General features: G+C 64.4%; 2 protein-coding genes across 3 annotated transcripts; both read left to right on the top strand.

Annotated features, from left to right (window-relative positions):
* The first annotated feature begins 2 nt into the window (after window positions 1–2).
* Window positions 3–4,533, top strand: LOC308187106 (guanylate-binding protein 3-like). 2 transcript variants are annotated; one of them, XM_080609258.1, is made up of 5 exons: window positions 3–326; window positions 403–530; window positions 598–707; window positions 789–1,230; window positions 4,278–4,533. In XM_080609258.1, exons 1-4 carry the CDS (start codon window positions 152–154, stop codon window positions 1,228–1,230), a joined length of 855 nt encoding a protein of 284 aa, XP_080465384.1. In that variant the 5' UTR covers window positions 3–151; the 3' UTR covers window positions 4,278–4,533. The 2 variants fall into 2 exon arrangements, with proteins under 2 accessions (XP_080465384.1, XP_080465383.1); XM_080609257.1 differs by having other exon boundaries at window positions 598–1,230.
* Window positions 4,285–12,051, top strand: LOC308187099 (guanylate-binding protein 2-like). Its single transcript, XM_080609244.1, has 12 exons — window positions 4,285–4,866; window positions 5,007–5,134; window positions 7,831–8,007; window positions 8,090–8,684; window positions 8,825–8,952; window positions 9,020–9,129; window positions 10,115–10,314; window positions 10,405–10,647; window positions 10,734–11,008; window positions 11,097–11,309; window positions 11,381–11,483; window positions 11,567–12,051. The coding sequence occupies exons 1-12, from the start codon at window positions 4,617–4,619 to the stop codon at window positions 11,944–11,946; spliced, it is 2,802 nt and encodes a 933-aa protein (XP_080465370.1). The 5' UTR covers window positions 4,285–4,616; the 3' UTR covers window positions 11,947–12,051.
* Window positions 12,052–12,276: the final 225 nt, after the last annotated feature.

Below are 12,276 nucleotides of genomic sequence, written 5' to 3'. Positions count from 1 at the left end.
GAAAGTGAGGGAATGCGGGAAAGGGCCGAGGAGCTGCTGCCCTCCCTGCTGAGTCAGCCTGGGGCAGGATGGGTGGGCGGGGTGGCGGGGGGGGCAACTTCTTTCTGCCCATACGGCCGCTTTTGGTTTCATTTGTGCGCTCGGAGGCGCCATGAAGGAGCCGCTGTGCCTGGTGCAGAACGGGGCCGACGGGGTGCTGAGCCCCAACCCCGCAGCGCTGGAGGTGCTGCGCGGCATCGGGCAGCCCGTGGTGGTGGTGGCCATCGCGGGGCCCTACCGCACCGGCAAGTCCTTCCTCATGAACCGGCTGGAGCAGCGGAGCACCAGTGAGATAACGGGGTTCATGAGGAGGGTAATGGGGCTAATGAGGAGGTTGACATTAACGGCCTCCCGGCCCTTCAGACTATGCCCTGGGCTCCATCGTGCATGCACTGACCAAGGGGATCTGGATGTGGTGCCTGCCACACCCGTACCGGCCCGACACCACCCTGGTGCTGCTGGACACCGAGGGGCTGGAGGACCCCAACAAGGTGGGTGCGGGGCGGGGGGGGTCGCGGGACCCTCGGATCCGGCCCTGACGACTCCCCCCGGCTGCAGGGCGACAGCCGCAACGACGCCTGGATCTTCACGCTGGTGCTGCTGCTCTCCAGCACCCTGGTGTTCAACAGCCTCGGCACCATCGACCATCAGGCGCTGCAGCACCTCGGGTACCGGGGGGTCGGGGCGGGCACAGTGGTGTTGGTGCTGTCACGGTGGCATCGCGGTGATGGTGCCGCCGCTCCCCGCAGGGTGGTGACGGCGCTGACGGAGCGCGTGCAGGTGCGGGCGGGGGATAGCAGGGACGCGGCGCCGGCCGACTTCGTGCGTTTCTTCCCCAGCTTTGTCTGGGCCGTGCGGGATTTCCTGCTGGAGCTGTCGCAGGACGGGCGGCGCATCACCGTGGACGAGTACCTGGAGCACGCGCTGCGCCTGCAGCCTGGTACGGCGGCGGCACCGTGGTGTTGCATCAGGGTGAGACATGGCAAGAGATATAGGGAGCGGGTGGCCAGCGAGGCGGTGGCGGCAGTGGCGGTGGCAGCGGTGGTTGAGGCCGCGAAGGCCTTTGATGCGTGGCACGAGGAGCAGTGGCGCAGCTTCGAGGAGCACCAGCGGCAGCTGGAGGAGCGGCTGTGGCGCGAGCAGCGGGCGGTGCTGGAGCTGGCGGGACTCATAGAGAGCGCTTTAAACTAGGTAAGAAGGGGGACGGGGCTCAAACAAGGCTTGTTGGCGCTGTGCCGGGGGAAACAATGGCTAGGCCGGGGAAGAAGGCGATGGCCCAGCTGAAGTGCATCTACACTAATGCACGCAGCATGGGTAACAAACAGGAGGAGCTGGAAGCCATCGTGCAGCAGGCAGGCTACGACTTGGTTGCCATCACGGAGACGTGGTGGGACCGCTCCCACGACTGGAGTGCTGCAATGCCTGGCTATCGGCTCTTCAGGAGGGACAGGCAGCACAGAGAGGGTGGTGGCGTGGCTCTCTACATCAGAGAATCTTTTGATGTTGTGGAACTCCAGGCTGGGAATGATAAGGTTGAATCCCTGTGGGTTAGGATCCGCGGGAAGGCCGGCAAGGCTAACTTCCTGGTCGGGGTCTGTTATAGACCGCCGAACCAGGATGAGGAGACAGATGAGGAGTTTTATAGGCAACTGACAGAAGTTGCAAAATCGTCGGCGCTTGTCCTCGTGGGGGACTTCAACTTCCCGGACATATCCTGGAAACACAACACGGCACAGAGAAAGCAGTCTCGGAGGTTTCTGGAGAGCGTGGGAGATAGCTTCCTGACGCAGCTGGTCAGTGAACCTACCAGGGGTGGTGCCCCGCTAGACCTTCTCTTCACAAACAGAGAAGGACTGGTGGGAGATGTGGTGGTCGGAAGCTGTCTGGGGCAGAGTGACCACGAAATGGTAGAGTTCTCTATTCTTGGCGAGGCCAGGAAGGGGACCAGTAAAACTGCTGTATTGGGCTTCCGGAGGGCTGACTTTGAGCTGCTCAGGACGCTGGTTGGCCGAGTCCCTTGGGAGGCGGTTCTGAAGGGCAGAGGAGTCCAGGAAGGCTGGGCGCTCCTCAAGAAGGAAATCGTGATGGCACAGGAGCGGTCCGTCCCCACGTGTCCAAAGACGAGCCGGCGTGGAAGAAGACCGGCCTGGCTCAACAGAGAGTTGCGGCTTGTGCTTAGCAGAAAAAAGAGGGTTTATAATCTTTGGAAAAAAGGGCGGGCCACTGAGGAGGACTACAAGGATGTAGCGAGGCTGTGCAGGGAGAAAATTAGAAAGGCCAAAGCTCATCTGGAGCTCAAGCTGGCTACTGCCGTTAAAGACAACAAAAAATCCTTTTACAAATATATCAACGCGAAACGGAGGACTAAGGAGAATCTCCATCCTTTACTGGATGCGAGGGGAAACCTAGTTACTAAGGATGAGGAAAAGGCTGAGGTGCTTAATGCCGCCTTTGCCTCAGTCTTTAGCGGCAATACCGGTTGTTCTCTGGATACCCAGTGCCCTGAGCTGGTGGAAGGGGATGGGGAGCAGGATGTGGCCTTCGCTATCCATGAGGAAAGGGTTGGCGACCTGCTACGGAGCTTGGATGTGCGCAAGTCGATGGGGCCGGATGGGATGCACCCGAGGGTATTGAAAGAACTGGCGGCGGAGCTGGCCGAGCTGCTTTCCATCATTTATCGGCAGTCCTGGCTATCGGGGGAGGTCCCAGTTGACTGGCGGCTAGCCAATGTGACGCCCATGTACAAGAAGGGCCGCAGGGCAGACCCGGGGAACTACAGGCCTGTCAGTTTGACCTCAGTGCCAGGAAAGCTCATGGAGCAGATTATCTTGAGGGTCATCACGCGGCACTTGCAGGGCAAGCAGGCGATCAGGCCCAGTCAGCATGGGTTTATGAAAGGCAGGTCCTGCTTGACGAACCTGATCTCCTTCTATGACCAAGTGACGCGCTTGGTGGATGAGGGAAAGGCTGTGGATGTGGTTTACCTTGACCTCAGTAAGGCTTTTGACACAGTTCCCCACAACATTCTCCTCAAGAAACTGGCTGCTCGGGGCTTGGACTGGCGTACGCTTCGCTGGGTTAGAAACTGACTGGATGGCCGGGCCCAGAGAGTTGTGGTGAATGGAGTCAAATCTGGTTGGAGGCCGGTCACTAGTGGTGTCCCCCAGGGCTCGGTACTGGGGCCGGCCCTCGTTAATATCTTTATTGATGATCTGGATGAGGGCGTCCAGTGCACCCTCAGTAAGTTTGCAGATGACACCAAGCTAAGTGCGTGTGTCGATCTGCTCGAGGGCAGGAAGGCTCTGCAGGAGGATCTGGATAGGCTGGAGCGATGGGCTGAGGTCAACTGTATGAAGTTCAACAAGGCCAAGTGCCGGGTCCTGCACCTGGGGCGCAACAACCCCAAGCAGAGCTACAGGCTGGGAGATGAGTGGTTGGAAAGCTGCCTGGCAGAGAGGGACCTGGGAGTATTGGTTGATAGTCGGCTGAATATGAGCCAGCAGTGTGCTCAGGTGGCCAAGAAGGCCAACAGCATCCTGGCCTGCATAAGAAGCAGTGTGGCCAGCAGGGCTAGGGAAGTGATTGTGCCCCTGTACTCGGCTCTGGTGAGGCCGCACCTCGAGTACTGTGTTCAGTTTTGGGCCCCTCGCTACAGGAAGGACATGGACGTGCTCGAGCGAGTCCAGAGAAGGGCGACCAAGCTGGTGAGGGGTCTGGAGAACAAGTCTTACGAGGAGCGGCTGAGGGAGCTGGGCTTGTTCAGCCTGGAGAAGAGGAGGCTCAGGGGCGACCTTATCACTCTCTACAGGTACCTTAAAGGAGGCTGTAAAGAGGTGGGGGTTGGTCTGTTCTCCTACGTGCCTGGTGACAGGACGAGGGGGAATGGGCGAAAGTTGCGACAGGGGAGTTTTAGGTTGGATGTTAGGAAGTACTTCTTTACCGCAAGGGTTATTAAGCATTGGAACGGGCTGCCCAGGGAGGTGGTGGAGTCACCATCCCTGGAGGTCTTTAAAAGACGTTTAGATGTAGAGCTTAGCGATATGGTTTAGTGGAGTACTTAGTGTTAGGTCGGAGGTTGGACTCGATGATCTTGAGGTCTCTTCCAACCTAGAAATCTGTGATACTGTGAGCAGGAGCGTGTCATCGAGCACATGCTGCAGGCAGGCAATGGGGGCACCGTGGTGGTGGCGGTGCCGGGGGCTGTTGCAGTGGTGCTGAGCCTCCTCCGTGTGCCACAGGAGCAGCGGGCGCTGCTGCAAGAAGGCTTCAAGCAAGAGGCTGAGAAGCTGTGGAAGCAGATCAAGAAGCTGCAGGAGGAGAAGGAGGAGATGAAGAAGCCGTCGTGGTGCAGAAGGGCGCTGGACGGGCTCGGCATCGTCGCCGACATCTTCCTGCCGGGCCTGGAGCGGGTTGCAGTGTCGGGGGCCCTGATGCTGATACAGCGCGTGTTGTGACCGCGGTGCAACCCCAATAAATTCCTCCATTCTGCCTCCAGTTTTGGCTTTCCCGGAAAACGAGGGAATGCGGGAAAGGGCCGGGGAGCTGCCGCCCTCCCTGATGAGTCAGCCGGGGGCAGGATGAGGGGGGGCTGCCGACCTTTATTACCCGTGCTGCTGCTTTTGGTTTCATTTCCGTCTGTGCTCGGAGCAGCAATGCAGGAGCCGCTGTGCCTGGTGCAGAACGGGGCCGACGGGGTGCTGAGCCCCAACCCCGCGGCGCTGGAGGTGCTGCGCGCCATCGGGCAGCCCGTGGTGGTGGTGGCCATCGCGGGGCCCTACCGCACCGGCAAGTCCTTCCTCATGAACCGGCTGGCGCAGCGGCGCACCGGTGAGATAACGCGGGATTAACAATTACCGGGGTTAACAAGGGGGTTAACGGGGGATTTACAGGGTTAACGAGGGGGTTAACGGAGGATTAACGGGGCTGGAGGGTCCCGCTCGCCCTCACACCCCCTCCTGGCTCCACAGGATTTCCCCTGGGCCACACGGTGCAGCCACAGACCAAGGGGATCTGGATGTGGTGCCTGCCACACCCACGCTGGCCCGACACCACCCTGGTGCTGCTGGACACCGAGGGGCTGGGGGACCCCAACAAGGTGAGTGCGGGGCTGGGGGGGTCGCGGGACCCTCGGATCCGGCCCTGACGACTCCCCCCGGCTGCAGGGCGACAGCCGCAACGACGCCTGGATCTTCACGCTGGCGCTGCTGCTCTCCAGCACCCTGGTGTACAACAGCGTTGGCACCATCGACCAGCCGGCGCTGCAGCACCTCGGGTACCGGGGGGTCGGGGTGGGCACAATGGTGTTGGTGCTGTCACCGTGGCATCGCGGTGATGGTGCCACCGCTCCCCGCAGGGTGGTGACGGCGCTGACGGAGCACGTGCAGGTGCGGGCGGGGGATAGCAGGGACGCGGCGGCCGCTGACTTCGTGCGCTTCTTCCCCGGCTTTGTCTGGGCCGTGCGGGATTTCGTGCTGGAGCTGTCGCAGGACGGGCGGCGCATCACCGCGGACGAGTACCTGGAGCAAGCGCTGCGCCTGCAGCCCGGTATGGCGGCGGCACCACGGCGTTCGGGCACGGTGACGCCATAGGGCCGCATCCTGACGGCCTCCTCGCGCCGCAGGGAGCAGCCGCGTGGTGCAGGAGCAGAATGAGCTGCGGTGCTGCCTGCGCGACTTCTTCCCCGAGCGCAAGTGCTTTGTGCTACCACCGCCGGCCGAGGTTGAGGCGATGACGCGGCTGGAGGAGCTCGACGAGGGGCAGCTGCACCCCGGCTTCCTGCGGCAGGCCGACGCCTTCTGCCGGCACATCTGGGACAAGGCCCCGGTGAAGGCGCTGCCGGGGCGGCAGGCGGTGACGGGCAGCAGTGAGTGGCGGCGGTGCGGGGACGGGCGGCCCCGTTCAGGTGCCGTAGGGGGGTGACACCGCCATTGCCTCCTGGCAGTGCTGGCGAGCCTGGCGGAGAAGTACGTGGCGGCCATCGCCAGCAGCGGGGTGCTGTGCCTGGAGAGCGCGGTGACGGCGCTGGCGGCGGCCGAGAACACGGCGGCGGTGGCGGCGGCGGTGGCTGAGTACCAGCAGGGCATGGAGCGGGAGCTGAAGCTGCCCACGGCCTCGCAGGAAGCGCTGGGGGACGTGCACCGGCGCTGCGAACACCGCGCCCTCGCCCTCTTCATGGCGCGCGTCTTTGCTGACAAGGAGCAACGCTACCAGGGCCAGCTGATGGTGAGTCCCGGCATGGTGCGGTGCAGCAAAGCGCGCGGCGTCCTCCTGCGCACTGAGCCACGCGTCACCCCGGCAGCAAGAGCTGGAGGCGGCCAAGGAGGAGTTCTGCCGGCGCAACGAGGCGGCCTCGGCGGAGCGGTGCCGCGCGGTGCTGCGGGAGCTGTGGCAGGACGTGGAGCAGCGCCTGGACCGCGGGGAGTACGCCGTGCCGGGGGGCTCGCGCCGCTTCCAGGAGCGCCTGCGGGAGCTGATAGAGGAGTACGACCGGCGGCCCGGCAAGGGGGTGAAGGTGAGCGCGGTTCCGGTGCCATATGCGCGGTGCCCGTGCTGGTGGCGCTAGCACCCTGACGGCTGCGCCCACCAGGCGGCGGCGGTGCTGGAGGAGTTCCTGCGGGACCGCGAGGTGCTGGCGCGGGCGCTGTGCGCGACCGACCAGCAGCTGTCGGAGCGCGAGAGGGAGCGGGTGGCCAGCGAGGCGGTGGCGGCAGCGGCGACGGCAGCGGCAAAGGAGGCTGAGGAGGCGGCCGAGGCACGGCTGGAGGAGCAGCAACACACCTTCGAGGAACACAAGCGGCAGCTGGAGGAGTGGCTGCGGCAGGAGCAGCGGGTGATGCTGGAGGAGCAGGAGCGCGTCATCGAGCACAAGCTGCAGGCAGGCAATGGGGGCACCGTGGTGGTGGCGGTGCTGGGGGCTGTTGCAGTGGTGCTGAGCCCCCTCCGTGTGCCACAGGAGCAGCGGGCGCTGCTGCAAGAAGGCTTCAAGCAAGAGGCTGAGAAGCTGTGGAAGCAGATCAAGAAGCTGCAGGAGGAGAAGGAGGAGATGAAGAAGCCGTCGTGGCGCCAAAAGGCGCTGGACGGGTTCTTGCATGTCGCCGAGATTTCCCTGCCGAGTCTTCTATCTTACGGAGTGCCGTGGCTCCTGCGGAAGTTACGGCGCATATAACCTTGGCACAACCCCAATAAATTTCTCTGTGCTGCCACCGGCTTTGGTTTTCCTGGGAAGTGAGGGAACGTGGGAATGGGCCAAACAGCTGCTGAACTTGCCAGTGAGGCAGCTAGGGGCAGGACAAGGTGGGGCCGCTGACTTTTTTCTACCTGTGCCGTCGCTTTCGGTTTCGTTTTTTTGCTTGGAGCCGCCGTTGAGACACCAGTGAGCCTGGTATGGAACGGGGCCGACGGGGTGCTGAGCCCCAACGCCAGGGCCCTGGAGGTGCTGCGCGGCATCGGGCAGCCCGTGGTGGTGGTGGCCATTGCGGGGCCCTACCGCACCGGCAAGTCCTTCCTCATGAACCGGCTGGCGCAGCAGCGTACTGGTGAGATAACCGGGTTCATGAGGAGGTTAATGACGTTAACGGCCTCCCGGCCCTGCAGACTATGCCCTGGGCTCCATCATGCACACGCTGACCAAGGGGATCTGGATGTGGTGCCTGCCGCACCCTCACTGGGCTGACACCACCCTGGTGCTGCTGGACACCGAGGGGCTGGGGGACCCCAACAAAGTGGGTGCGGGGCCAGGAGGGGCGGCGGGATCCCCGGATCCAGTCCTGATGACCCCCCGCCCAGACGCAGGGCGACAGCCGCAACGACGCCTGGATCTTCACGCTGGCGCTGCTGCTCTCCAGCACCCTGGTGTTCAACAGCGTTGGCACCATCGACCAGCAGGCGCTGCAGCACCTCGGGTACCGGGGGGTCGGGGCGGGCACAGCGGTATCGGCTCCTGGCAGTGCTGGCGAGCCTGGCGGAGCAGTACGTGGCGGCCACCGCCAGCAGCGGGGTGCTGTGCCTGGAGAGCGCGGTGACAGCGCTGAGCCCACTTCGTGTGCCGCAGGAGCGGGAGGCGCTGCTGAAGGAAGGCTCCAAGGAAGAGGCTGAGGCGCTGCGGGAGCAGATCAAGAAGCTGGAGAAGAAGGAGGAGATCAAGAAGGGGTCGTGGATCCAAAGGGCGCTGGATGGGCTCGGCTCCGTCGCCGACCCCTTCCTGCCGGGCCTGTTGTCTGTCGCGTTGGTCGCGTTGTTGGGGGCCCTGATGCTGATACAGCGCCTGGTGCGACCGCGGTGCAACCCCAATAAATTCCTCCATTCTGCCTCCAGTTTTCGGTTTCCCAGAAGACGAGGGAATGCGGGAAAGGGCCGGGGAGCTGCCGCCCTCCCTGATGAGTCAGCCGGGGGCAGGACGAGGGGGGGCTGCCGACATTTATTACCTGTGCTGCTGCTTTTGGTTTCATTTCCGTCCGTGCTCGGAGCAGCAATGCAGGAGCCGCTGTGCCTGGTGCAGAACGGGGCCGACGGGGTGCTGAGCCCCAACCCCGCGGCGCTGGAGGTGCTGCGCGCCATCGGGCAGCCCGTGGTGGTGGTGGCCATCGCGGGGCCCTACCGCACCGGCAAGTCCTTCCTCATGAACCGGCTGGCGCAGCGGCGCACCGGTGAGATAACGCGGGATTAACAATTACCGGGGTTAACAAGGGGGTTAACGGGGGATTTACAGGGTTAACGAGGGGGTTAACGGAGGATTAACGGGGCTGGAGGGTCCCGCTCGCCCTCACAACCCCTCCTGGCCCCGCAGGCTTCGCTCTGGGCCCCACGGTGCAGGCGCAGACCAAGGGGATCTGGATGTGGTGCCTGCCACACCCACGCTGGCCCGACACCACCCTGGTGCTGCTGGACACCGAGGGGCTGGGGGACCCCAACAAGGTGGGTGCGGGGCCGGGGGGGTCGCGGGACCCTCGGATCCGGCCCTGACGACTCCACCCGGGCACAGGGCGACAGCCGCAACGACGCCTGGATCTTCACGCTGGCGCTGCTGCTCTCCAGCACCCTGGTGTACAACAGCCTCGGCACCATCGACCAGCAGGCGCTGGAGAACCTCGAGTATCCAGTGCTGGCACAGGGGCGAGCGGCGTTTTGGGGGGATTCGGGGGGGGTTAAGGGAAGTTTGGGGGGGTTGGGGGGGCTTAAGGGGATTTGGGGCTTATGGGTTAACAGGGGAGCGGGGTTTGGGGAATGTTGTGGGGTTTGGGGTGAAGTTGTGGGGTTTGGGGGATGTTGTGGGTTTACGGGGATGTTGTAGGGTTTGGGGTGGCGTTGTGGGGTTTAGGGGGATGTGAGTTTTAAGGTGACGTTTTGGGGTTGGGGGTGATTTCGGATATTGGGGGGGGGTTGGAGGTTAAAGGTTGAAAGGGGCAATGCAGGATTTAGGGTGAAGTCGTGGGGTTTAGGGAGCGTACGGGATTTAGGGGACAGTGTAAGATTTAGGGTGAAGTTGTGGGGCTTAGGGGGGTGTTTTGGGGTGGGGGAATGTCAGATTTTGGGGGATTTGGGCTTTAAGGTTTAACGGGGCAATGTAGGATTTAGGCTGCAGTTTGGGGATCTGGGGGGGATGCAGGATTTAGGGGGCAATGCGAGATTTAGGGTGAAGTTGTGGGGTTTAAGGTGATAAGGGATTGGGGGGATACAGGTTTTGGGGTGAAGCTGTGGGACTTAGAGGGGACGAGGGATTTAGGCTGAGGCCACAGGATCTGGGCAGGGACAGGACTTGGGCTGAAAGTGTGGGGTTTAAGGGGATCTGGGGCTTAAATTTTAACGGGGGGATGTGGGATTTTTGGGGACGTCAGATTTGGGGGAACACAGGACTTGGGGGGTGATGAGGATTCAGGGTGAAGCTGTGGGATTTGGCGGAGCCGCGGGATTTGTGGGGAAACTGGGGTTTGGGTGGGTACACGTGGGGCCTGGGGGGGACACGGGGTGTTTGGGGCCCAGCGGTGGGGTTTGGGGCAGGACGGCTGGACGATCTGGGGGGGGGAGGCCGGGCTTGGGGTCCCCGTCGATGTCCGTTGGGTTCCTCACCGGGCACCAGGCTGGTGTCAGAGCTGACGGCCTTCATCCGGACGCGGGCCAGCGACAGGGAGCGGGCGGGTGAGGCAGAGGACAGCGAGTTCGTGCGCTTCTTCCCCGACTTCGTCTGGGCCGTGCGCGACTTCACGCTGGAGCTGCAGGCGGACGGGCGCTCCATCACTGAGGACGAGTACCTGGAGCGGGCGCTGGCCCTGAAGCAGGGTGAGCTAGCGAGCGAGGACGCGGCACGGACGCAGCGGTGACGGCGCGGTGGTAACGGGGCTCACGGTGCCCCCCGTTTTCCCCGTGCAGGCTACGGGCGGCAGGCGGTGGAGTACAACACCACGCGGCAGTGCATCCGCAACTACTTCCCCACGCGCAAGTGCTTCGTCTTCCCGCCACCGGTGGGCGCGGAGCAGCAGGGCCGGCCCGAGGAGCTGCCCGAGGCGGCGCTACAGCGCAGCTTCCTGGTGCAGGTGGAGCGCTTCTGCCAGCACGTGCTGGCCTCCTCCAGGCCCAAGCAGCTGCAGGACGGCGCGGAGCTCAACGGCCGCAGTGAGCGGGGGCGCGGCGGCGGGGGGAACGAGGGCTTGGCGGCAGTGGTGTGGCCTCACCGTGCCTCTCTGCACCGCTCCCCGCAGCGTTCAGCACGGTGGTGCAGAGCTACCTGGAGACCATCACTAGCGGGCGCGTGCCCTGCCTGGAGGGGACGACGGCGGCGGTGGCGGCGAGCGAGAACGAGGTGGCGGTGGCGGAGGCGCTGGCCGAGTACCGCAATGGCATGCAGGGGGTGGTGCTGCCGGCTGAGCAGCACGAGCTGTCGGAGGAACACAACCGGTGGCTGCAGCAGGCGCTGGCGGTCTTCCACCACCGCGCCTTCCGCGACCGTGACCAGCAGTACCAGCTCAAGCTGATGGTGCGTGGCAGCGCCCCGCGGTCCCTCGCCGGGCGTTCCCGGCCCCGTCGGCCCTGCCGCGGCGCTGACGCCGTCCCGGTGCCCGCAGGAGGAGCTCCACGCCAAGTACGGGTCGCTGCTGCAGCAGAACGAGGAGGCGTCGCGCACGCGCTGCCAAGAGCTGCTGGCCGAGCTGGCCCAGCCCCTCGACATCAACCTGGCCCAGGGCACCTACGCCCAGCCCCGCGGCTACTGCGCTTACCAGGCCGACCGGCAGCGCCTGGTGGACGCCTACCGGGAAGCCCCGAGGAAGGGCATCAAGGTGAGAACGGCGCTGCGGGGCTCAGGGAGGGGGGCTCAGGGCTGTTCCCTCACCCCCCTGGGGCCCTGCAGGCCGAGGAGATGCTGGACAAGTTCCTGGAGGGGCGCAAGGCGGAGGCCGAGGCGGTGCTGAAGGCGGACAACGCGCTGACCGAGGTCGAGAAGCATCTGGCAGGTGAGTGCCGTGGCCCCGCTGCATCCCTGCGGCCCCTGGGGCTGACTCACGGCCTCCCCTCATATCCCTGTCTCCCCCCCAAGACCAAATGCAGCAGGCGGAGCTGCTGGGGCAGGCGCAGAAGGCGGCGGAGGAGCGCAACAAGCAGCTGGAGTTGCTGCTGGCCGACCAGGAGCGCAGTTACCAGGAGAGCCTGAAGATGCTGGAGGCCAAGCTTAAGGCGGAGGCACTGAACACGCAGGAGGACATCAAGCGGGCCATGGAGGCCAAGCTGCAGGAGCAGGAGCGGCTGCTGAAGCAGGGCTTCAGCGAGCGGGCCAAGCTGCTGGAGGACGAGGTGGCCAGCCTGCGGCAGTCGCTCAAAACCCAAGACATAGTGGGACACATCTGCAAGACCCTGCAGGTGGCCCTGCACGCCGCGTGCCAGGTGGCCAGCCTGCTCAACAACAAGTCCCTCGAGTAGGCGGCGTGCCGGGGTGCCGCCGCCGCCGCGGGGCAGCGACGCTCGTGCCGTGTGCATGGCCGCGGCAGCTGCCGTTCCCGTGCCAAATAAAGCAGCTTTCATACAGCTCCTCTGCCCATGCTTCACCCTCTGCCCGGGGGGGGGGGGCGTCCGGAGGGCTCCGCCGGCGCCTTCCGCTCCTCTCCTTCCTTCCCGGCGCCACCGCGGCCTCGCCCTGTGCCGGAAACGCCGGGGAGGAGTCCCCTGCCCGCCCCCACCCCGGTTCCGGGAGGTGCCGCCAACACCCCAGAGCGCCCCCCGGCCGCTCCACGCCCCGTCCCGGGATACTCC

The sequence above is a fragment of the Anser brachyrhynchus genome, assembly GCF_964034855.1.
Source record: "Anser brachyrhynchus genome assembly, contig: SCAFFOLD_478, whole genome shotgun sequence".
Lineage (NCBI taxonomy): Eukaryota > Metazoa > Chordata > Aves > Anseriformes > Anatidae > Anser > Anser brachyrhynchus.
This window is presented reverse-complemented; position numbering and strand designations above follow the sequence as displayed.